Source organism: Amblyomma mixtum, chromosome 9 (assembly GCF_055824585.1).
Source record: "Amblyomma mixtum isolate Tamu chromosome 9, ASM5582458v1, whole genome shotgun sequence".
Lineage (NCBI taxonomy): Eukaryota > Metazoa > Arthropoda > Arachnida > Ixodida > Ixodidae > Amblyomma > Amblyomma mixtum.
The window spans coordinates 106,955,731-106,979,238 of NC_143020.1; the positions used below are offsets into that span (position 1 = coordinate 106,955,731).

General features: G+C 47.1%; 2 protein-coding genes and 1 pseudogene across 5 annotated transcripts; all 3 read left to right on the top strand.

Annotated features, from left to right (window-relative positions):
- Positions 1–2,785: 2,785 nt before the first annotated feature.
- Positions 2,786–4,511, top strand: LOC149330576 (uncharacterized). Its single transcript, XM_089559454.1, has 4 exons — positions 2,786–3,607; positions 3,786–3,909; positions 4,083–4,206; positions 4,384–4,511. The coding sequence occupies exons 1-4, from the start codon at positions 3,363–3,365 to the stop codon at positions 4,509–4,511; spliced, it is 621 nt and encodes a 206-aa protein (XP_089415580.1). The 5' UTR covers positions 2,786–3,362.
- Positions 4,512–4,683: 172 nt separating this feature from the next.
- LOC149330577 (uncharacterized) lies at positions 4,684–6,638 on the top strand. 3 transcript variants are annotated; one of them, XM_089559891.1, is made up of 5 exons: positions 4,684–4,804; positions 4,978–5,101; positions 5,275–5,398; positions 5,572–5,695; positions 6,277–6,638. In XM_089559891.1, exons 1-5 carry the CDS (start codon positions 4,686–4,688, stop codon positions 6,356–6,358), a joined length of 573 nt encoding a protein of 190 aa, XP_089416017.1. In that variant the 5' UTR covers positions 4,684–4,685; the 3' UTR covers positions 6,359–6,638. The 3 variants fall into 3 exon arrangements, with proteins under 3 accessions (XP_089416017.1, XP_089416019.1, XP_089416018.1); XM_089559893.1 differs by having other exon boundaries at positions 5,002–5,101; XM_089559892.1 differs by lacking the exon at positions 4,978–5,101.
- Positions 6,639–12,968: 6,330 nt separating this feature from the next.
- On the top strand, positions 12,969–22,164 carry LOC149330578 (retinol dehydrogenase 7-like; annotated as a pseudogene). Its single transcript, XR_016285440.1, has 5 exons — positions 12,969–13,173; positions 15,937–16,143; positions 17,494–17,676; positions 20,977–21,109; positions 21,820–22,164. The product of XR_016285440.1 is annotated as a retinol dehydrogenase 7-like (transcript).
- The last annotated feature ends 1,344 nt before the right edge of the window (positions 22,165–23,508 follow it).

Sequence of the window (23,508 nt, forward strand, 5' to 3'; positions counted from 1 at the left end):
GTCAGCTGTAGGTATTGAGCCGGCGAGAAAACTTACGCGCGCCGCCCCTTTTCTCGCTGCCTCAAGGGGGTTTATGTATGCGAGCTCACTGTCGTTTTCGTCACGCACAAGAACTCGTTCCGAACGGCGTTGCGACCAAGCCACTATGTCGTGCAAGCCGAACGCCCACGCGCGTATATTCTCTTGCGCGACATGTGGCTTGTGACCGTACACGGCGTTCGGAAATTCGCCAGCTCCGACCAGGCAACTCGGAAGAACGGACGCTGCCTTCGGTCTGCGGCACATCGTGTTTCCGCTGCAGCCAAGGTGGGTTCGCTTTTTTTGCTTCAGCCCCGCGGCACAAGGCTGCGGTCGCGCTCACTCTGCTGCCATGGTGAGTATAAGTGCAACTGCGATATGCTTGCGTGTCTGTCACGTCTTTTTTATTCTTTGCAGATATGCGAACTCCAGCATTTTCATCCTTGAACCAACGGCACTGGTGCTTTCGGCCCGCGGTGACATCTGGCCCGATATGGCGGTCGCGGGTCGTGCACCCTCTGCCTCCAGTCACAAACGCTGTACTGTCGGATGCTTTGACTGCACTGCATCGCAGCGTCGTTTTCTGCGTTTTCGGTAAGCCGGACCTCGACTTATCGAAACGAGAAGGCTGGCATGGCTGCAGATGAAAGCGGTACCCCCTAAGGCTGTTCAACGCCGAGGATTCGATGATGTAGTCCAGTCGAAGTTCGCGTGGCATAAGCCACGTTTACTTCCGGCAGTGCAGCTAGTGTACAGTGTGACTCTCGGACGACTTTGGACAGCTCACGACATCCATTGCTTGCTCGGACTGGTTGGTACATGTTGATGGAAACGACTGAACAGCGCTAACAGACGGGATGGAAGAGAACACAGAATATGTCTGTTCTCTTCCGTCCCGTCTGCTCGCGCTGTTAAGTCGTTTCCATCTATGGTTGCATGTGGCGAACGTTCCTTTTTTATCTTTGCAGATATGTCGGCTTGGGGTCTCCCTTGGACCCGGACAGCACGGAGCCGACTCAGGAACTCTGAGCTCGGATCTGTGGCCCTGGTCCGGCATCCATGCACGACGCAAGGGGTGCATGGATGGATGGATGGATGGAGGCGTGCATGCGTGGATGGATGGTGTCAAGCTCTCTCGACACCAGGAGTGCTGTGGTAAGTGCGACTGAATCGAAGCTGGCAGGGCATACACCACTTTTGCTCCTGACAGTACGGAAAGGGTGCAGCGTGACCGTCTCCGTCTGAAGACTCTATAGCATACTCACATCCATGCTTCCCACTTGTGTTTGCAGGTACGCTGGCTCAGGTTCTCGGAGCCGCCTCGTTAAGTACGAGATCGGATCTCTGGCCCTGTCCGGTATCCATGCACCACGCAAGATATTCTACTCCTGCCTCACGTATGCCTTCTCCATCCATCTACTTACAAGTCTATCATCAATCTACAGCAGTTGTTGACCCACATAACACTTGGCATGTTCACCCTTCGTTCAGTATAAATTCTTACTTTCAGGCTGGTCTCCGTCCTGCTTAGTCGTATTGTTATCAGTCACCCTTGTTGCACTAATTTCGCCCGATTCAGCTGCAGCTAGTTCCCTTATTTACGGCCACACGCTCCAGAGTTTACCTGCACTTCACCACATCCACAAATGTCGTACATGTATTGCATCTACACTCCCCCCACAAGAGCTTTATCTGCTTACATGCTTCTTATGAATCTACAATACTTGATTGAACACATAACAATTGATCGGTTCACCCTTCGTTCAATTTAAATTCTTATTTTCGCGCTTGTCTCCGCCCTGCTGAGTCGTATTGCTACCAGTAACCTATGATACTTTAACCCAGTTCAGCTGCACGTAGCGTCCTCATTTATGTCCACACACTCCAGTTTAACGGCACTTCACCGATTTTGCACACTTCATATATGTATTGCACCTACACTGGAGTTAGTCAGATTTCAAAAAGCAAGCATTGCTTTTGCCTTCATTCATTCCTTCATTCCTTCCTTCATTCCTTCCTAGAAGCCTCTCGCTCACATCATTACGGGCTCAAGTTGTTTCCCCTTCCAATTTTCATAGATTTCGCCTTTCATCGTTGTTCTTGAACCTATGGTCGAATGTCCAGATGTTTGGTTTTACATCGTCATCAGCCTGACTACACACACTGCAATATGAAGGACTCTCCCATGTTTCTCCTGTTCACTCTCTCCTTTGCCAGTAGTAGCCACCGCCGCCGCGGTGGCTCAGTGGCTATGGTGCTCGGCTGCTGACCCAAAAGACGCGGGTTCGATCCCGGCCGCGGCGGCTAGAATTTCTTTGGAGGAGAAATTCTAGAGGCCCGTGTACTGTGCGATGTCAGTGCACGTTAAAGAACCCCAGGTGGTCGAAATTTCCGGAGCCCTTCACTACGGCGTCTCTCATAGCCTTAGTCGCTTTGGGACGTTAAACCCCACAAAACCAAAACCAAACCAGTAGTAGCCACAGTAACGCCACACACTTCTCAATCACATCCACCCACCTAACTGTTTGCCACCCACTGATACCCTCCGTTAGCCTTATGGACCATGAGTAATCTTTCCTTCGAAATACATGCCCTGCCCAAGCCCATTTCTGCCTCTTGATTTCGACTAAGATTGTCATTAACCCGCGTTTGTTCCCTCACACACTGCTCCCGCTTCCGATCTCTTTGTTACACCTATTTTTCCATAGTTTGAAGGTTTGAAGGTTTATTTCCGCAACTAGGTGTTGCGAGGACAGGTGTTGCTTCGTTGTCCTGATCATTCATTGTTCATTCTCTCATTTGCGGCAAACTATGCTTTACCAGCGCCTGTGCAATTGAAACACAGTCTCACGAGTGCAGTTATTCCTGATCACCTGTGTATGCTAATTAACACCTTTTGCATACTTGCAAGGGGGCTCCTTGACCAGGCAAGGTGGACGCCAGTCCGGCTCTTTTGCGGTGTGCAAGGTCGCTTTCTTCTTCACAATACTTTCCACTTGTCGGCTTAGCTTCTCAGTTCCTTGCCTTATTTTTGTACGGATTTCAACTGTATGCTCATATCTGAGCCTTAGTTTTTCTATTCGAGTGTGCAGAGATGTTCAGTGTGTTTCCTTCTGTCATCAGTTGATTCTGTCAGATTGGATGAAACAAGAAATACAAGAAAGAAAAAAAAAACGTCTTGTTGAACGTGCTACGAAGAAAAACGCGAAGCAAGGATTATAAAACAGTACAAAACAGACGCGGCACAACGACTTGGAATATGGGAAGAACAACGTTCCAATCGTCGGTGGTGTAACGTGGCAAGAGGTCTTCGTCGTCTCCTTCCTGAAGCCGACCTACTGGGCATGTCAACCAACCGTTTCCACACTGCTGCTTCCCGCCCACGCAACGGTGGTCCTTATCCAGCACCTCTGGGAAATCGACGCGGTGACCTGCTGTTCCCGAACCTTCGTCGCCGCTGCGAGGGCTCCAGTGTGCCAGCTCTGAGTTGCTGCCGACGGGGCGTACAGAGCTGCCGCCTTCATCTGTCCCTGTCCGCGGCCACCAACGACGCCAGGCGGCGCGTCGAGGCCTTCAGTGTCTATCCCAAGTGAGCATACGACTTTGGCACCTTGGTTTGCTCAGTTGGGCCTAATTGATTAGCTATTGATAGGACTCGTTCTCGGTTCTGTTTGCCATGCATGTATGGTCTATGATGATGAGTTATGCGTGGTATGAGATGTGTCGTTTGCTAACCGAGTTGTTTTATTGATCCTTTTTTTTTTCAGCTGCCATGCCTTCCTCTCCTCGAGGTTCTCCTCCTCTCGAGACCTGCTGCAGCCTTCATCTCTCCCGGTTCCCGGCCAGCAACGACGCCCGGCGGCGGGTCGAGGCCTTCTGTGTCTATCCCAAGTGAGCATACGACTTTGGCACTTTGGTTTGCTCAGTTAGGCTTCATTGATTAGCTATTGAAAGGACTCGGTCATGGTTCTGTTTGCCATCCATGTATGAGCTATGATCATGAGTTATGCGTGGTTTGAAATGTATCGTTCGCTAACCACCTTCTTTTATTGTTTGTTTTACAGCCGCCATGCCTTCTCCTCCTCAAGGTTCTCCTCCTCTCGAGACCTGCTGCAGCCTTCATCTCTCCCGGTTCCCGGCCAACAACGACGCCCGACGGCGGGTCGAGGCCTTCTGTGTCTATCCCAAGTGAGCATACGACTTTGGCACCTTGGTTTGCTCAGTTGGGCCTAATTGATTAGCTATTGATAGGACTCGTTCTCGGTTCTGTTTGCCATCCAAGTATGAGCTATGATGATGAGTTATGCGTGGTATGAGATGTGTCGTTTGCTAACCGAGTTGTTTTATTGATCCTTTTTTTTTCAGCTGCCATGCCTTCCTCTCCTCGAGGTTCTCCTCCTCTCGAGACCTACTGCAGCCTTCATCTCTCCCGGTTCCCGGCCAGCAACGACGCCCGGCGGCGGGTCGAGGCCTTCTGTGTCTATCCCAAGTGAGCATACGACTTTGGCACTTTGGTTTGCTCAGTTAGGCTTCATTGATTAGCTATTGAAAGGACTCGGTCATGGTTCTGTTTGCCATCCAAGTATGAGCTATGATAATGAGTTATGCGTGGTTTGAAATGTATCGTTCGCTAACCACCTTCTTTTCTTGTTTGTTTTACAGCCGCCATGCCTTCGTCTCCTCCAGGTTCTCCTCCTCTCGAGACCTGCAGCAGCCTTCATCTCTCCCGGTTCCCGGCCAACAACGACGCCAGGCGGCGGGTCGAGGCATTCAGTGTCTATCCCAAGTAAGCATACGACTTTGGCACTTTGGTTTGCTCAGTTAGGCTTAATTGATTAGCTATTGAAAGGACTCGGTCATGGTTCTGTTTGCCATCCATGTATGAGCTATGATCATGAGTTATGCGTGGTATGAAATGTATCGTTCGCTAACCACCTTCTTTTATTGTTTGTTTTACAGCCGCCATGCCTTCCTCTCCTCAAGGTTCTCCTCCTCTCGAGACCTGCTGCAGCCTTCATCTCTCCCGGTTCCCGGCCAACAACGACGCCCGGCGGCGGGTCGAGGCCTTCTGTGTCTATCCCAAGTGAGCATACGACTTTGGCACTTTGGTTTGCTCAGTTAGGCTTCATTAATTAGCTATTGAAAGGACTCGGTCATGGTTCTGTTTGCCATCCAAGTATGAGCTATGATCATGAGTTATGCGTGGTATGAAATGTATCGTTCGCTAACCACCTTCTTTTATTGTTTGTTTTACAGCCGCCATGCCTTCGTCTCCTCGAGGTTCTCCTCCTCTCGATACCTGCTGCAGCCTTCATCTCTCCCGGTTCCCGGCCAACAACGACGCCAGGCGGCGGGTCGAGGCCTTCAGTGTCTATCCCAAGTGAGCATACGACTTTGGCACTTTGGTTTGCTCAGTTAGGCTTCATTGATTAGCTATTGAAAGGACTCGGTCTGGGTTCCGTTTACCATGCATGTATGAGCTATGATCATGGGTTATGCGTGGTATGAGATGTGTCGTTTGCTAACCGCCCTGTTTTATTGTTTGTTTTACAGCCGCCATGCCTTCGTCTCCTCGAGGTTCTCCCCCTCTCGAGACCTGCTGCAGCCTTCATCTCTCTCGGTTCCCGGCCAGCAACGACGCCAGGCGGCGCGTCGAGGCCTTCAGTGTCTATCGCAAGTGAGCATACGACTTTGGCACTTCCAGTTCTCATTTCCACTCCTCAGTTCTAGCGGTGAGGGTGTCCTGAGAGGTCGCGTTATCCACGATCGCCCTTATTCACCTAATGTGTTGCATACAGCCTGCACGGCCACCACACTCAAGGTCAACCTGACCCGCAAAATCCTCTTATGCACCAAGAAACCCCAAACAAACCCCACACCATTAATCTCCTCACCCGAAGTCGTTGACGGCTTACTGTACGCGGAAAGTCGTACATAGTGAACGCTGCATTTCCACGCCTGTTCATGTTTCATAAACATATGGATGGATGAAAGGCCATGCGTGACTCATGCCTACCGTACCCTAATGACACACCGCTACCCTTTGTCACTGTCACCGGGTAAGCCTCTAGTCACTCGCGTCGATCGCGCACACCAGCTATCCACGAAATTCGCCTGAACACAAAGGCAAATGTCAGGGGGCACTTAATTTTTTTGGTGCAAAATAAGTTTGCTGGGTCCGTGGTTGAGTGCGCTGAGAGTGCGCGCGCGAATTCCCTGCTTGCGTCATTTTATTTACATCTCTTTTTGTAACTGCAGGTGCTCTGGCTTTCCCGTACTACACACGCCAAGTGGATTTCGTGCATCGGGCGTGGCCTCTTCTGATCTGGGCCTGCAGTGACAGCCGCGCGTCGTCCAAGTCTTTTCTGTTCCTCACGAACGCACAGAAGTCTGGTTGTCCACCTCTTTGTGGAATGTGCACCGTTACTGCATTCAGCATGCTCTTGACATGAACCGATCGCCTTCGCTGCGACGTTGAGCGTGTTCTTCAAGCAACGTGCTCCGCCGCCTTCATCTCCCATGACGATACCTGCCTGACTCTGAAAAGAAAAAGAAAAATCGGCTGAGCTTTCTAATACGGTCTTTTTCGCAAGAATTGCCAATAAATCATTCGCACGGCAGTTTCGTACGAGCTTCTTGTCGCCACTTTAGTGCTCGTCGGCGCCAGCCGGCTTGAGCGCGTTGTGGCTGATGCTACTGTCACGCTTCTCAGTGCTTGCTGGTGCTGCAGTCAGAGTGCAAATTCATTCCACAATCTCGAAGTACAGGAGATAGACCTTTCCAGTCAATGCTTCCTGTGTATCGACACATGGCTCGCCGGGCTGCTGTGTGCACGTGGCGCTAGACCAGCGGAAGCGGCAGCGAAACCAATTGGCAATAGCCCAGAGAGGAGACGTTTCGGCATACTCCTCACATGATGGAGATGTATATATGTCCAAGAATAGTCTTTAAGAAATGGACTGAGCGGCTTTCAATTTTACCCTGGAAGAAAAAAGTAGGCATTTTCCACGTCCCGAACGTTCCCGCAATAATTAAGTAGCGAAAGAAATAAACCATGACGTGACCATTTGTATATGTCCTAGCAATAAAATACCTAAACTGCCACAACTATGCAGAGTATCCACAGCCACGTTTCGAGCAGTTAGATCCGCCAGCCACACGTAAAAAATTGCTAGACGCCGAGGCAGCGTATGATCAAGCGTTAGCTGTTTTTGTTTGCTTGTTTTTTTGCTTTGCACGGATTATTTTCATGCCAACGTATACAGTATAAGGAGACGAGTCGTTTGACAGAACTTGGAATCTCCTACGGCAAGTAGCATGGTCGTAATTGACGTCTGAAGAGTCAATAAATTATGGTTTTGGAGATTAAAGGACATCGGTACGAATCCCTATAATATGCTAAGCTTTGATACGATTGGTAATTTTATGCTCCATAACACGCTGAATCATTTGTTACCACTCGAGATGTTGTACGTCAACTAGGTGGTTCACAATCTGTGTACCAATGGTAGCACTCATTGGTCCAATTCGGCTGTTTGTACACGGGCATTCATAAGGGGGCACTTGGGGCTGCTTTTCACTCTCTCCTATCTGCACGTAGCAGCGGTGGTCAGTCTGGTGGCTCCCATGATCTAAACAGGCGTATTTAGATCATGCGATCCTCCCAGAAGACGAGTTCCTGCGGCGGTGGAGCACCCGTTTCATCGCCGCCAGCGGGGGCCGCGTGACGGTGCGGCTCCTGCCGTATTGAGTGTGTGGTGCGCGGTGTCGGTGCGCGTTCATCGTATTTAGTGAGCGTGCTTGGACCCTTTGAACATACTGTGCTGTAAATGATTTTGTGTGAACGGCGACAGCAGTCGCCGTCGTGTACTTGTTTCATAGCTTGTTTGTACCGAGCGACACTAGTCGCTGCCTTATTGTTTTTGTCTTTGTGAGGGACTATGGTCCCTTTGTATGAATAATGAGTCCAATAAACTTCTCTTCAAGGCTCCCAGTCTGCAGGCCCGTTGCTTCCCCTGTTTTCATCCTGCTCTTAGTCGCAACAACAACTGCTTACACGCATGCGTTGTTGCTGAGTTACATTGTATGGTGCGGTGGAATGGTGCCACTTGGTTGCACACACACACTCACCCACACACACACACGCGCTCACTCACTCCTAAGTCACTCAATCACTCCTCTCTCTCACTCACTCCCAAACACACACTCACTCATTGACTTTCGCACACATATACACACATTCGCTCACTTAGAACCACTTACTAAGACACTCACTCACAAACAGACACTATAGCTCACAGTCACACACACACACTATCTCCTCACTCACTCGCAAACTCTTTCCTCACTCGCTGACTCCCTCCTCACTCACTCACTCACTTACTGCCTCTCCCACTCAATACCTCACTCACTGTCTCACTCACTCACTCACTCACTCACTCACTCACTCACTCACTCACTCACTCACTCACTCACTCACTCACTCACTCACTCACTCACTCACTCACTCACTCACTCACTCACTCACTCACTCACTCACTCACTCACTCACTCACTCACTCACTCACTCACTCACTAACGTCATCAGGATGACTGACAGCTATAGTGGGACCGTTTTCACTGGCGGACAGACGGACAACGATAAGCCATTAAAGGCTTTCGCCTCGAAAATTTACCTACCGCTCTGTTGCCTGAAACTGAACAATACACGAGTGTTCCCGAACGTAGGAGTGCATGATGTCGCGCAGGGCTAGGGCAGCGGGTGAAGTGTTCAGCCGGGAAGCCACGCGTTACAAGCGACTCGACTTCCGCCCGGTGCTCTCACAATCTGTAGTTGCACTTTCACGTCTGTCCGATTTAGCTTTTTCCGCTCGACAGAGGAATCTTGTAGACGACTCCCACTCTACAGAGGACGAAGCATATCTCGCCCTTCTTCGTGTACATGTTATTGCAATTTTTTTTCCTGTTGAACTTGAGGGACAGCCGCGCCAATTTTTCAGGGGGAGAGAACCCTACTGGGACGCCGCACTTCGTGATTGGCTAGGGAAGCCGCGGATCGTAGCCCAGCGTTAACAACTACTGTTTTCTGAAGTTGTATCGTACTGTAGTTAACCACCCTGCTTTTCCGTTCGTCTTCCTCTCTCTCTACCAAAGCCCATTTCTTCTTCGCGATTTCGACTAGGATGACATTAAACCCGCTCTGCTTTTTTCCTGTCTCTTAATACTACATCTATCATTTTCTTCCCATAGCTCGCTGCGTTGCACTCAATTTAAGTTGAACCATTGTCGTCAGCTGCTACGTTTCTGCCTCATAGGTGAGTACCGGTAAGATACAGCTGTTGTGTTCTTTTCTCTTGAGGGATTTTGGTAACCTGCCATTCATGCGAGTACCTGCCATATGTGCTCCACCCCATTCTTATTCTTCTATTTATTTCTTTCTCATGATCCGGATCTGCCGTAACTACCTGCATAAGTAGACGCATTCTCTTACTACTTCCAGTGCCTCGCTACCAACTGTAAACGGCTGTTCCCTTGCGAGACAGTTCGCGTTGCTTTGGTTTTCTGCGTATTAATTTTTAGACCCACTGTTCTGCTCTGTCTGTCTAACTAATTGGTCATAGCTTTGCAGTTAATCTCCTGAGTAAGTTAGCAATGAAATTTCATCAGCGGATAGCAGGTTACTAAGATATTCTCCATTAAATCATATCCCCAGTTGTTCATAATTCCGGCCTTGGAGTACCTCCTATGAACAGGCGGTGAATAGCATTGGCGAGATCGTGTCTCCCTGCCGGACACCCTTCCTTATTGGAATTTTATTGCTCAATTCATAGAAAACTGTGTTGGCTGTGCATCCGTAGCCGTTATAGATAACTTCCGGTATTTTTGCATGGGAGCCATCTACCAGTTGATTGCGTAATGCCTGCAGACCGAGTCAAATGCTTTCTTGTTATCTATGAAGGGCCAATAATTTATTGGTGAAAGTGGGGGAGGAATGGCGAAAATGAAGGCATTTGCCCGCCTCTGCATATGATACAGTGCGCTGAAAAAAATGCAGAAACTCTCCTCTTCATGGGAGCGAAACAGCGCACAAACACGAGGCATTAAAAATAATAAACGAATCACCCAATCGGTCAAACCTAAAGGTTATACCTGAAAATTCTTTCTTTGTTGAGCACTTATTCTGGTCCCTTCTACGCTATGTTAATTTTGAATTACTTATTTCTATGTTCACAATTTTACCCTGCTTTTCAGCCAACAATCTTCAAATCGATTTTTGCTAACGTCTACCACTGTTTAATTAGCACTGTCTTCGTTATCTCTAAACCATGCAGGAAATCGAGAATAGTGACTTTGCCAGCGTCGAAATTTGGATGGATACTGCCACATGCTAGCGAAACATGAATCGTTTCTACAGATTTACTACACACTGTTCGTGTGTCATTTTCATGGTTAAATTTCTTTTTGTGGCTTGGCATTCCAAGACTCCCTGATATCGCTTCAAACAGCACGGCGCTTGCTCTTGAATTACCCTACAATGATTCCTTCCTGCTTTGCTTTCAACAATCTCTATGAACACTTACTAATATTACTATTGTTTAGCACTTTCTGGTTTTCTTATGTCTATAGAGTCTGCTTTTGTAGCGTGAGCTACATTGTCCACAGTCTCGCCGTTTCGTGTGCTCCCTCCGTCGACCATACTGCGCATGCGCGAGGAGCAAGTGACGTCACTGCGCACAGCTGGCGCGCCTCGCCGCGCACGCTCGCCGCTGTCGCCAACGTTCATGGAACTAGTTCCATTAACGTTGGCTGCCGCTGCTGCCGCCGGCGCAGAGCCACGTGACGTCACTGCTCTACGCTACGTATATCCTGGCATAGCAGAGCTAAGCCAATGCCAACTTTTTTCGCACTGAATTATTCCACCTCCCATCCTCTGCATTTTTTGACCGGTTGTTTGCTGCTCTTCAGTTGTCGGGTACTTTTCCGCTACTTTGAATCAGTGCTCTTTCTGTTCAAATACTGAAACACATTAGCTCTCCACAAGCCAGCGTAAATTTTCCTCAGGCGTTCTGGACACATATATTAAGCTGTACTACCTCCGGCGCTTAAAGCAATGCCCAGCCCATGTCCTCCAGTGCTACCTATATAATTTGTGGTTTTACCGTGAGGACATCAGCCAACCGCTCTCTGATTTATTTCTAGCCTCGATTCAACTTCTGGCTTTATTGACGAAACGGAATGTCCAAAAGTAATCTCTGGCACCATTATTCCTTTTCAAATACCTCTCAGTGCTTCCTACCTGTTATACCTCCATAACACTCTATGCCTCGTATCACGGCGTCTCTCCACCTATTCTTCCTAGTAGCTTGTTCGTGTTTTTCCGCGCACATCTCACCTTCTTTTAACGGTAACCCGAGGTACCTGTATTCTGTCATCCTGGGTTGCTTAATAAGAATCTCATCAGTGGAATCGTTGAACTTACAACCTGACTTATGAGCGCTAAATTTAGAGCCTATAAAACGTCTCATTGACAATCGTCTTTACAAATATTAAGCATAACATAAAATATTTTGGCTGCAAGCTAATTATACAAGACCGAATTAATAAACATCTCATCAGAGGAATTGTTGAACTTATAATCTGACTTATGAGATCTAAATTTAGGGCCTATAAAGCGTCTCATTAAAAATCGTCTTTACAAATATTAATCATAGCATAAATTATTTTGGCTGCCAGCTAATTATACAAGACCGAAAGCATATATTAAACCCTCCCGGGAGCCGCTGCTCAACGACCGTTCCGCTTAATTACTACGACAAATTATAACCTAGTTTGCCTTTTTTAACCTTGCCAACATATTTATCAGATAAACCATGAACACCAGCAGTGATAACGCACAACCAAGCCTTAGTTCTTTGTTGTACTTCTTAACCTTTTTTAGGCAATTTCAACTTTATTATCTGGTTATATTTGCAGGTTTGCCACATTTACTCCTTTCATTTTCTAACAAGTGATTTGTTATAACTCATTATAACCTCAATTTTTTATAGTACGCCTGCGCTGTTAGCGCTATTTGTTCACACTGTAAATTTGCGTTCCCCTGCATTTTTCTTCTGAGAGTTTGTCCCATCTACAAACTAACACGTTTATGAACCCTTCCGAATACGTACTTAGCCTGTTCGACGATTTTCGTTAATAGGAGCTTGCCATAGATTCTGAGCGACATTAGGCTGTAATAAAAGGTCAACAGCCTGTTCCTACTTTCTTTAGTAGCCACATGGCTGTGCTTGGGTGGATGCCAATGAGTAATTACTCCTTTGCTACAAACCTAGTCCACCTTGCAGGATTCCCCTAAGCATTGTCCAGCTTGTTCAGGAATTCCTATATGATTAGTGTTTCACATTTAAGTTCTCTCTTTACATTATCAAGGTAGCGCTGCTCACACAGTTCTAGTATTAACGTCTTGTTACTATCTGTGTATGCATCGAAATCGTCGATGTGGTAATTTATATTCCTCATTAGAAATGTCTCGGCATCATCACCAAATTGTTTTTGTCGTCATTGGAACTTTTTACTACGTCCTGAGTTTTTTGTTTTTTTTTTTTGGGTGCCGTTGTCCCTTCTACTCTGCATTCTACTTTTTCTAACTTCTGATCTATTCGGACAGCCGGTTATTGAAAAAAATTCAGATTTTTTTCCAAGCACTCGGCGTCCCCTTCGTCAGTGTTAGTATGCGAATCGGCGCTGTGGTTACACAACGCGAGCTCGACAAGCCGCTTAAGCAATGCAACACTCGCCCATGAAAGCCTCGCCTAAGAACCTGACACGAGTCGCTACGCTGCAGTCTGCTTTGCCGGGAGCTGGACGGTCTCCAAGGGCTGGATCCACAGGAGCGCGCCCGTCGAGTGTAGTTTCATCTGCCCCTTAATGCGTTAAAACACTCATCCAACACAATGAGAACTTCGTGGGTACTCTTTTTTGCGTTCCTCCTGATGTTCTGGCAACTTTGGGACTACCTGCTGCCGTTACGTCAGGCCTCGCTGATGATAGGATCGCTGTCGGTGACACTTGGGCTCTCCTACTTCCTATCTCGGCTCGTTTGGAAGTGGGCCTTTGTGAAAATGGTGCCAGGAGACGGCAAGGCTGTGCTGATCACTGGTAAGTGGTTTGGCATGTGCACTCTAATCACAAATTAGCCTGTAATAGGTGTAAAAAGGGAGTGAGAGCTTCTTTTTAGAACCAGGGTATGCTGCCTAAGCCCCGGAGTAGATTTCCGCCACTAAAAATACCGCAAACTTACGGCTGGCAAGGGAAACCAAATTCCGTCTTCAAAAACCGCTGAGTTCTAGAAGACACAAAGATTTTAACTGAGGTTTCATGATGTGCTAACCTCAAAATTTCCGGTGTCGAGTTTGAAAGCCTAGTCCCATTGCTAACTGCATCAAGTTACTGTGCTTCGCAGTGTTAATATGCCTCCGTTGCCAAGTGTAAGCATTCCTTATTTTTATTGGTCGAAATTTACTCCGGGACTTGAGCAGCATATCGTGCCCCTAAAAGGGTGTGCGCCGGAGGCCAGCTTACTCTATTTTTGCTCTCATATAGACTGATATAGTTATAATAAACAGAGGGAAGGTTGAAGCGAAGGGCAGGATGACTACGCACATGTCTAGTAGGTTACTTTTTTTAGGAGAACATCCCAATGTGGTGCTATTCCCATGCAAGGATAGTGAAAGGACTCGAAGTTTGAAAGAAGAGAAGAGAGCCGATGAAGGGCACGGACACCCATTTATTTGTAAAAACTTTATTTTTTCAGTTCGTTGGTTGCTTTGCTGATTTACAAGCTAGAACAGCTAACGTGCATGCTTAATTATGGGTTGCCTTTTTATCGCGACCGATAACTACTGGCGACAGCTTGTGTTGCGTTGCTTATCACGTATCTGTTTGTCTCCCTTTGTAGTAAACATGTCTGACCGGGCCACATGTGCGCGTGCCAATTTATGCGAAAACTGCCACACGACTGGATTATTTGCGGCCGTGATTGTCGACATTTAAATGATGTAATACCCTTTCAGTGTGCAGTTTCGTCATAAAACGCCCGGGTGAACACGGCCAGGTGAATTAAATTAGTAGGAGTGCGCTGGTATGTTTATCAGCCTTAAGACTATCTGAAGGCGGCAGGGCAAGTGAGACAATACCACGCAAGGGTTTATGTCATTTTTCTTTCAATATGAGTCGGAAATGAGTTTCACTCTGTGTCGAAAAGAAGGTGGCCGCATCGTTAACCTATGATAAGGCCGACTTAAAAATTGGAGAAGTTGAATGTTCTTTGTAGTTGTGCAGTTGTTACTAAACCTTTTTGGAAAAATAATGAAATCTAATCAATACGTCTCACGAAACTAACGAGAGCATCATCGCAAAACATTTCAGAACTTTGGTTTTTGACATCTCACGTTCTTAAAGCTTTAAAATTAAGGACGGAAAACTCCCGAATCTGAGAGTTCTGCCTGGACAACCTGTTGATGCTGGCGGTCCATGGAAATTTCATCGTCTATTGTTCGAGTAGTACGCTGTGCGAAGCAGGCGCTAAAATATCCTGTATAAAATCTCCGAAGTTTTAACTTCAAACTGAGAAAACAAGGCGAGGTCGAGAGAGTAAAGAACTGATTACAACATAACGTATGCCGTCACGTCGACGTCCTGTTGGCGCAATTTAACCTTCTCTGGACTTGAGAAACATGTTGACTTCGAGACCGTTTTACTCGAGGTAAAAATCACTCGGCGCCGTCGTCTGGTTTCGCATTGATGCAGCTTTCGCAAAGATAAGTAGTAGATTACGGAATTCACCTATATCAAGTCGCTGCTCCTTGAGCGCGCATCGACGCTTATGACGAAAGCGACGGTCTATTCGCCGAAGAATGCGCAATGACGGCAACACCTGTCCCTTTCAGGCTTCTGGCGCTAAGCCAGGTGGGGACATTATAGCCAGCTCCGCAGACATGTAGTCTGTTTTCTCTAGACGTCACGAGATGGCTCTCCGCTCAGCGCCCCATTTCGCGCGCAATTTGAACCTGTTTCAGGGGTAAGCGGCAGCGGCTTGATGTCAAAGCAGTAAAGCCTCTCCCGCATGGAGTGTTTTTTTTTTTGCATGCAGAAACGGGCCGTGCGTATTGTATATTGCGTTGTAAAATATGGTAGCTAGAAAAGAAAGGGAAAAAAGGGAAACAGTTCATGCGACTACATGTTATCAACGAGAATAATTTCACAGAATGTGAAAGCTTGTGGAAGCTGTTCCTTCCCTGCTGAATCGTACCATACGAGTCGGTGGCTCAGTGGTTACGGCGCTCGGCTGCTGGGCCGAAGATGCGGTTCGATCCCGGCCGCGGCGGCCGAATTTCGATGGAGGCGAAATTCTAGAGGCCCGTGCACTGTGCAATGCCAGTGCACGTTAAAGAACCCCAGGTGGTCGAAATTTCCGGAGCCCTCCACTACGGCGTCTCTCATAGCATGAGTTGCTTTTGGACGTTAAACCCGAATAAACCAAACCAATCGAAACCGAGTCGCTCGCATCGAAGTGTACGAATATGAAGTCTATATGAAATAGAAAATATAAGGACAACCTTAGGTTTTCTGTATGGTGCCCATGAGCTATCCAGAAAATTTCCATTGAACTTCCAAAACATGTGCATGACTTCATATGGAGTCCGTAACATTCCATACGCGCCTTCCATATTGTACGTATCGGCTCCTTACACTTAGTACTGACTCCACATAATTCCCACGGAATTATATGAAATTATGTGACTCGCCTTATGGAAACTATCAGTAGGTTTGTTTGCTGTCTAGCCCTTAAAAGCCGGCATTCCATATATGGTGCGTCAGTGATGGCCTTTCAGCGGCGGGTGTGGTCCCATGGTTATGCAGGTTGCGGTCAGGGCTTCGGTCACAGGCTGACCAAGCGGTTGTCTCGGGAAGGATTCCTCGTCTTCGCCGGCTGTCGCGACGCCAAATGCAAAGGAGCAGAAGAGCTCAGGCGACTAAACAACGTAAAGGTCTTGCAGCTGGACGTCACCAAGCAAGCGGAGGTCGACGGTGCGTTGGACGCCGTCAAAGAGCACCTGGGCAAAAGAGGTGAATGTGCGAACTGTTAAACGCACTTGACTCACGGCCCACATACTGGTCCAACCCTCTATTCCCGATCCCTGTATTTTATGATACAATGTCGTTGCATGCTGACATTGATTTCGTTGCAATATATATATATATATATATATATATATATATATATATATATATATATATATATATATATATATATATATATATATAACCTGGAAAAGTGAACAAAAGTCAAGGGGGAAGCCTCAGTTTTCTTAGCGAACATTTCGACAAGAGGACTCGTCTTCTTCTGGTGCGCTTGTCGAAATGTTGACTAACGAAACTGAACCTTCGCAATAAGTCCTTATTAAGCTTATTTTGTGCTATCAAGAACCTTACCTCCTTCCTGACCTCTCTGTACCATGGATCTCGAGTGGTAGCTATAGTTTCTCGCAATTGCCATTTTTTTCCTCTTGCGCATTTTGATGTTGATTAAAAAGGCCTTTTCTCGTCAAAACCTAATTGCTACCGCTTTGTATGGGCATCTGTTACTAAATGTAATGCAGAAAGGCTGCGTAATAAAAAAAGCTTTAAGACCTTTAGAAAGCGTATCAATACGTTGCCACCCCTACCCTTCAATTATTCACAAAGTACCATGTTATTCCAGCAAAAAATGCAACAACTACCGCGGCTTCGCAAGTTGTTCGAACAAGGAACTGAATGTCAGTTTTTTTATTAAAACAGCTAAAATAGAAAACAATCGTCAGTTCTATAAGGTGGGCCATTTCGAGCTGATAAACTCGCAAAAGAGTAGCACAACATGCTGTCTGCTAATACTGCTTAGCAAAGTACCAAGGAAACTGAGAAGTTTACTCGCTAAAACCAGTCAGCTGGAGACTACTGTACTGAATATTATGCGTGGCGTTTTCAATTTATAATGCTGTTATTATTTTCGTTTGCCTTGTTTTAAATACCGAGCTGCATTTGGAAGTTTTTCACAGTGCAAGAATTGTCATTCACAGAATCGAGTGAGTCTTGTTATATTGTACTGCACTGTACTGTACAGTGTGTTCCGCAATTATACGCGTGCCGTAAAATGCTCCTCACAGCTAAGCTCACAGCTTATTTGTGCAAGCTCAAATTTCGCATAGAAAAGTCGGGATACCTGTAGGTCTTAAAGTGTTTAGACATTTGCAGCGTACCGTAAAGGGAGGAATTACAGAAGTTGTGAAAGTGGCAGAGACTTAAACAAAAAAAAAGCAGGCAACGTTCATGTCTGCTTTAGCGTAAGTCGGCTGCTTTGTATATTTTAGCATCAGCATTGGCTTCAGCAATGCAAAGGCCTGCCATTTTTGTTACCTTGTGTTATTTTCATGAATGCAGTGCTTTGGGCAGTAGTACCAAACGCTGGGATCGGAAGCGGCGGCCTCCTGGAGTGGTGTACAATGGACACCTTATCCAAGATCTTTGACGTCAACGTATTCGGGTCCATGCGAGTTATCAAGAAGTTCCTGCCCCTTCTCAAGAAGAACCAAGGCAGAGTGGTCGCGATAGCCAGCCCCCTAGGTAATTATTTTTGTCCATGGTATCACCATCATCACAATTATGAGGCTAAGACCTCACCCTTAGTTAAGACGAGCGGGAGGCGCTGCCGTTGCGCGCTATCTGTTGGGGCAGTGGCTTACACTGCGGGGAGGAGGTTTTAGTGGGCGCCGCCTGATGGCGCTACGACTTCCTCTCCATGTGACTCATCCCAGAGGAGCTCGCCATAACGCATTCCCAACTTGGAAAGAGCTAACAGAAAGGAGATTTCTGTTAATTTGTACATCTTATTTTCAAGGTTGCCATCATAATTTTAAAAGTTAGTGTACTGACAATGTTTACTTAGAAACCTGTGTCGAGTGTTTGCAAATGGGCCTTCGAGCAAAAGTATGTTTTTGCTCATTGCACAAGAAGAACCGGCTTTACCGAAGCTTATCAAGCAACGGGGTCTGCTTATCAGCAGCAACTTTGACGTGAAAGCCGTCTTTAGGTTGGTGAAACCCAAATCGTAACTGTCTAAGAGAAAAAATTTATTAATAAATTATTTACTGATCGTGGCGAAATGCCCAGTGGTGACCCGTATATACTAGTGTCTCCCCCATCACGACGAAGAAAAAATCACGGAACCCACAGATATTTGATGTTTATACTCCTTTACATAACAAAGTTCCAAATTTGGCGTTCTTGGTCATTTAAATAAGCTAAACAGTAGAATCTGCGTTTCCGTCAGCGGTTCCTGTTAATTGTGTGCAATAACCAATAACTTCTGGCAAAATGTGAAGTAACTCCTGGAACAACAAAGTATGTTAGGGTCAGCGGACACGAAATAAGGAGATAAAGATCGGTACTTTCTGGGTGGTTTAGCAGGACGTCAGATTGTCATGAGGGGTTGTAATCAATCAAGTCAATGTATTCATTACACTGCATTGATTACAGAAGCTAATCCAATCTAAGGATTTTCTCAAAATTACACTTGTAGTGCTGCAAGATTTGAAAACGGGATTAATGACTACAATGTTCAAGATAGAGACTGCGACATGGACGGCAAGATCAATAATTAAAAATTAACGCAGATACGGTCCACTTTTATTCCCTGTGCTGAGCGCTCTCTGAATGTACTGATGTCCCTGATACATCGCAACGCAGTACGGATACTGCGGCTCACATGCAACAGAAAGGAAAAGAAACCGGACAAAGAATCATCGGAATAATCGCGCCCTACTTTGCATCTTTATGGCAGTAAGTGCTTTCTTTTCTTGCATAGCGGAGTCCACATTCTTGCTGTTATTCATCACGGCCTCCGAAATACATTCGCCAGCGTGAGCGCCTAAAGTATTTCAAGCAAGATTGGCTTTGGTGAGGTGCATTAAAATGTTCCAAAGATTTTGCTAGTGGTTATTAGCGACGAATTTGTATTGCTCACAATCGTTGTCCGTCTACTCTTTATAGTTGTAAAAGCAGGAATAAAATATCCCTTAAGCTCAAAATGTATCCCTAAACATGTATGCATACAGCGCACCAGAGTTTGCGATCTCGGTGAGAAGCACTTGTTGATATGGTGAACTGCCCTCCCGTCTCTCGAAGCCAGTCTTGGGGCTTTTACGTTTTAGAAATCCTGCCTTACCGCAGCAGGTTACCGTGAATATGCAGCAACCTGTGCTGACCAGGAGATGCTTCGACAGCACGTTCCCTGAATTCGCTTAAGTGTTGTCGTATACGATCCTCTGAGGAACTTACGACGTCAACGACTACTGCCGCCTTCCTTGGTACTCATTTGCATGCCGTCGCAAGATTAGGCGCGCAGCTTTCCAGCGAGCACAGTGTCATCTGTGGAAGCGTCTTCGTGCGTTTATTTCATTTGTTTCGTGTCATCCGACCGAGGGGATCACGAGACGTTGAGCGGCACAGGTGGTGAGCGGGGTATCTGTGAGCGTCCATACGTCATGGGAGCTTGTGAACAAGGCGAGTGCGTACGTTCTGAGAAGTCGCAGGCCGCCAGATTGTGCGCGTCGCAGCTAAATGTGGTGTACGTAACGATTGAGCGTTACAGTTAGCAAATGATGAAACTGAGTTTTCGGCCCACAAGGGCACAGTTATTTTTGAAGACTACACAAGATGCGGACAGCCGCCACGGTGTCTCAGTGGTTATGGCGCTCGGTTGCTCACCCGTAAGACGCGGGTTCAATTCCGGCCTCGGCGGTCGAATTTCGATGGAGGCGAAATTCTAGAGGCCCGTGCACTGTGCGATGTCAGTGCGCGTCAAAGAACCCCAGGTAGTCGAAATTTTCGGAGCCTTCACTACGGCGTCGCTTATAGCCTGAGTCGCTTTGGGACGTTAAAACACCATAAACCATAAACCAAACAAGATGGGGTCACAGATCCCATCTCCGTTTTCCGTTTTCCAAGCATTTCACCCGGGCGAAGCCAAACACCGGGCCAGAGGAAAACTTGCACTCGTTCTATCACTACTCGATACCCGGCGGCACTGGCGATCGCACCCCGTTCCTCCCGCATGACCAAAACTAGGTTCCAGTGGTTCGATTGTGGTACCAGTGAGTAACTAAGGCATTTAGTTCACTGATGATTGTGAGAGAGATAACTTGTATTTGTCCAACAGAAGGACTATTACGCACTTTCCTTCGTAAATACCTACTGGACCCCCATCTCGCCACACTGCCCACTTCCTTATAATCATCACTTTAAGCTATACTGTTAAAAAAAATGTACGCATTGTCGCTTGCAGAAAATTTTAATTACAATGATTATATCGCCGTTTATTTCTTTCCAGCAGTATATACCCCCCGGAAGCCGCGCAAAGTAGATGCGAAATGGCAAAAATGGCCCGAGTAAGGAAACGGCAGCTCGCCTCCTTGCTCGTCTCCTCGGTTGGGCATTGAGTGCTGAGAAGATGGTACCATACACAGCTGGTCTTGGAGGAAGCAAACCGTTTAACTTTATGTTTGTTTTCGTGACGGCGGGGCCATCCCGTCGTTTATAAGTCACCTTCAACGGAGCGGGCGAATTTATCAGTTACAGAGCTCCGAAAACCTGCTTTTCGTAACCGTCATATTGCAGGCTCCTCCGAAGTAACTGACAATGCTATGCTGAAGAAAGCGCTCTTCTAAGCTCAGTCAAAAGGCCTATTTTTTAAAATTGTGTAGAGGTAATCTTATCAGTAACCAATATTAAGGATGGGGCTCACTACTACGGCCTACTGTCTCTTCTGGGTGGCTGCATGTGAAGAGATAACACCTCGTTTACTTGCACTTAATAGAATTTGTTCTACTTTGCCCCTCCTAAACACCTCTTAAACTCCTTTCGCAGGCCATTTCACGCTGCCCATGTTGGCACCGTATTGCATATCCAAACATGCCGTGGTCTCCATAATGGACGCATTCCGCAGAGAATGCGTCGACAAGGGCGTTGACCTCATCACCGTCGAACCGTGGGCCTACAGGTAGGTGCAGCACTATTGCGCGGTATTCGACCTTCAGCAGCCTTCAGGTCTTCATCACATGGAACTGCGGGCGACCGTAACACGAGGGACTCGCACCCACCAACTTTCACACAAAATGAAGGAGGTGACGTACAGTGGTGAGCAGCCTTGTCTAGAGCGCTTGAGCAGTGCGCACTTGGTAACAAAAACCGAAATTAGAGAGCAGCCCCTCATTACAGGGCAAAGTTTTCGTGTCTGCTTTGTTTACGAGGCTATCTGGCGCTACTTCCGTGCAAGCGTTGCAGCTGGACCCTAGAGGCTGCCACAAAATCTGGACTTGTTTGCAAGGAAGTGCACCGCCAGGGCGCTCTAGACAAGGCTGCTCACCACTGTACGATATCCTTGGGAGAGTGTGGCCACATTTTATCACCGTTAGACGCATTATGCTTTGCTAAGCTTGAAGAGAAAGGCTGATTTGCAAAACATCTATGGAACTCGCTCAATCGTTGGTGCACACAGTTCACAAGAGGACGACATAACTTATCTCAGCGTTGGCGTCCTTGTTCATGAATCACGCTTTTCTGCATCCTACTTACTGCAACGTTGTCCAGTTTCGCCTCCTTCAGTCAGTAACCAGTAGAAGTGGCCGATTTATGAATATTATTGGGCCCCTGAATAAAAAGGGACATACTCTGAAGCGCGAGCTCACTACGTATCATTCTTCTTTTTAGGACGTCCCTCACGACCATGTTCAACCCTCCCAAAGAGGGCGTGATGCAAGAATTCAGGAAGCAGGACCCGGAGATCATCGCTGACTTCAGCGAGAAGGAGATCAACGACTGGTTGCAGGCAGCGCGCAATATCTCCCGGCCACTCACGAGGGAGGACGTCGAAGAAGGCGTCGATGTCATCGAGAAGGCAGTCCGAGAAACACATCCGAAGACTCGCTACCAGTCGCCTTTGGGACTCGACTCGCTCTTTTTATGGTCGCTGAGGGTGATCCCTGAGGAAGCTTCCGACATTGTTATAAAATGGTGCGTGAGGTTCAGCTGAAGGTGTTTCCGGAACCCTTGTAGATTTCTGGCTGAAAGCTAACATAACCAGCCAAAATATGCGGGCGCAATTGTCTTTAACGCGAACAAGCGTGAGTACCTGTTTGTCTCCGTTGGCGTTTTTAACCCAGTAATACCAGAGCAACGAAAAAGCCATAACACCCAGTATTTCGTCACTACACATTCCTAGACTGCAAGAGGTGTTAAAAGTTGGTAGATTTTTAAGAAAAGTACTATTTGTGGCTAACTGAAGTTTGTGAATGACGATAATTGCTGAGTGTCCATGTAGGATACCTTAGCGCACAAATACTCCTGGGTGCTTAACAAATTATTATGGAAATTAAAAACTTTTTCATCGCCTGATATTGCTGCAGTATGACCCCAGGTAGTTTAGGCTTTCTGGACGTTAGCGCTAGCTTTCCAGCGCACTAGTTTTCTGTTAGCAAGACCTCTGCATTTCTGGCAGCTGGTACGTTGACTTTGCTGTGATAAAGGTTCTTGAAAAAGCCTGAGTTTTTGAAATAATGCGAGAAACTTGCGCACATCCACGACCACAAAGAAAAACTACTGAGATGTTTGCAGTACGCATCACAACGACATACGCCGTGCTTTCATCGTCATCATTACCAGGCCAACTTTATTCTTTACAACCAGAAGACCCGCTGCCTCATATGGAACTATAGCGTGATATACAGTCTAGCCCGTTTATAACGAAGCCACTTATAGCGAAATAGCGGTTATAGCGAAGGGATTTCAATTTCCCATTCCCATTTTTGCATATTCAATACATTTTGGGTCCGGTTTTAACGAAGTAAATAAGAGCGCGTCAGCGGATATAACGAATAGATTTAATACCAACCGAAAAATAATCTGCCAATCAACACATTTTTGGGTCCTTGAGGCGATTTTTTCCGCGAAAATAAGAGCAAAATTCGGCTGACGGCGTCCTTTCGTGGCGTCGTCTGCTCTCCTGCGGAGCGAAAGGTTGCTTCACTGCATCGCATGGCACGCCGGTCTCGTGTTGCGCCGTCCTTGAACGGCGTCACGGCGTAGAGCGGTAGATGGTCCGTAAGAAGCGCAAGGTGCTGATGTTGCTTGACAACTGCAGTGCGCATCACGTCAACGCACACTTGAGCGCTGTAGAGGTTTTGTTCCTGCCCCCAAACACTACCGCCAAGCTGCAGCCTATGGACCATGGGAGTAAAGATCCACAGGTTCTTCCGTCTTCCTTATTGCACCAGCGGTGCCCCGCCAGAGACGGGTTGGTTTCAACTCGAAGACTGAAGCTCTTCGCACCAGCGGTGCCCCGTCAGAGACGGTCTCTCGATGAATAGAGCCGCAGGGATGAAAAAGGCAATGACTGGAGAT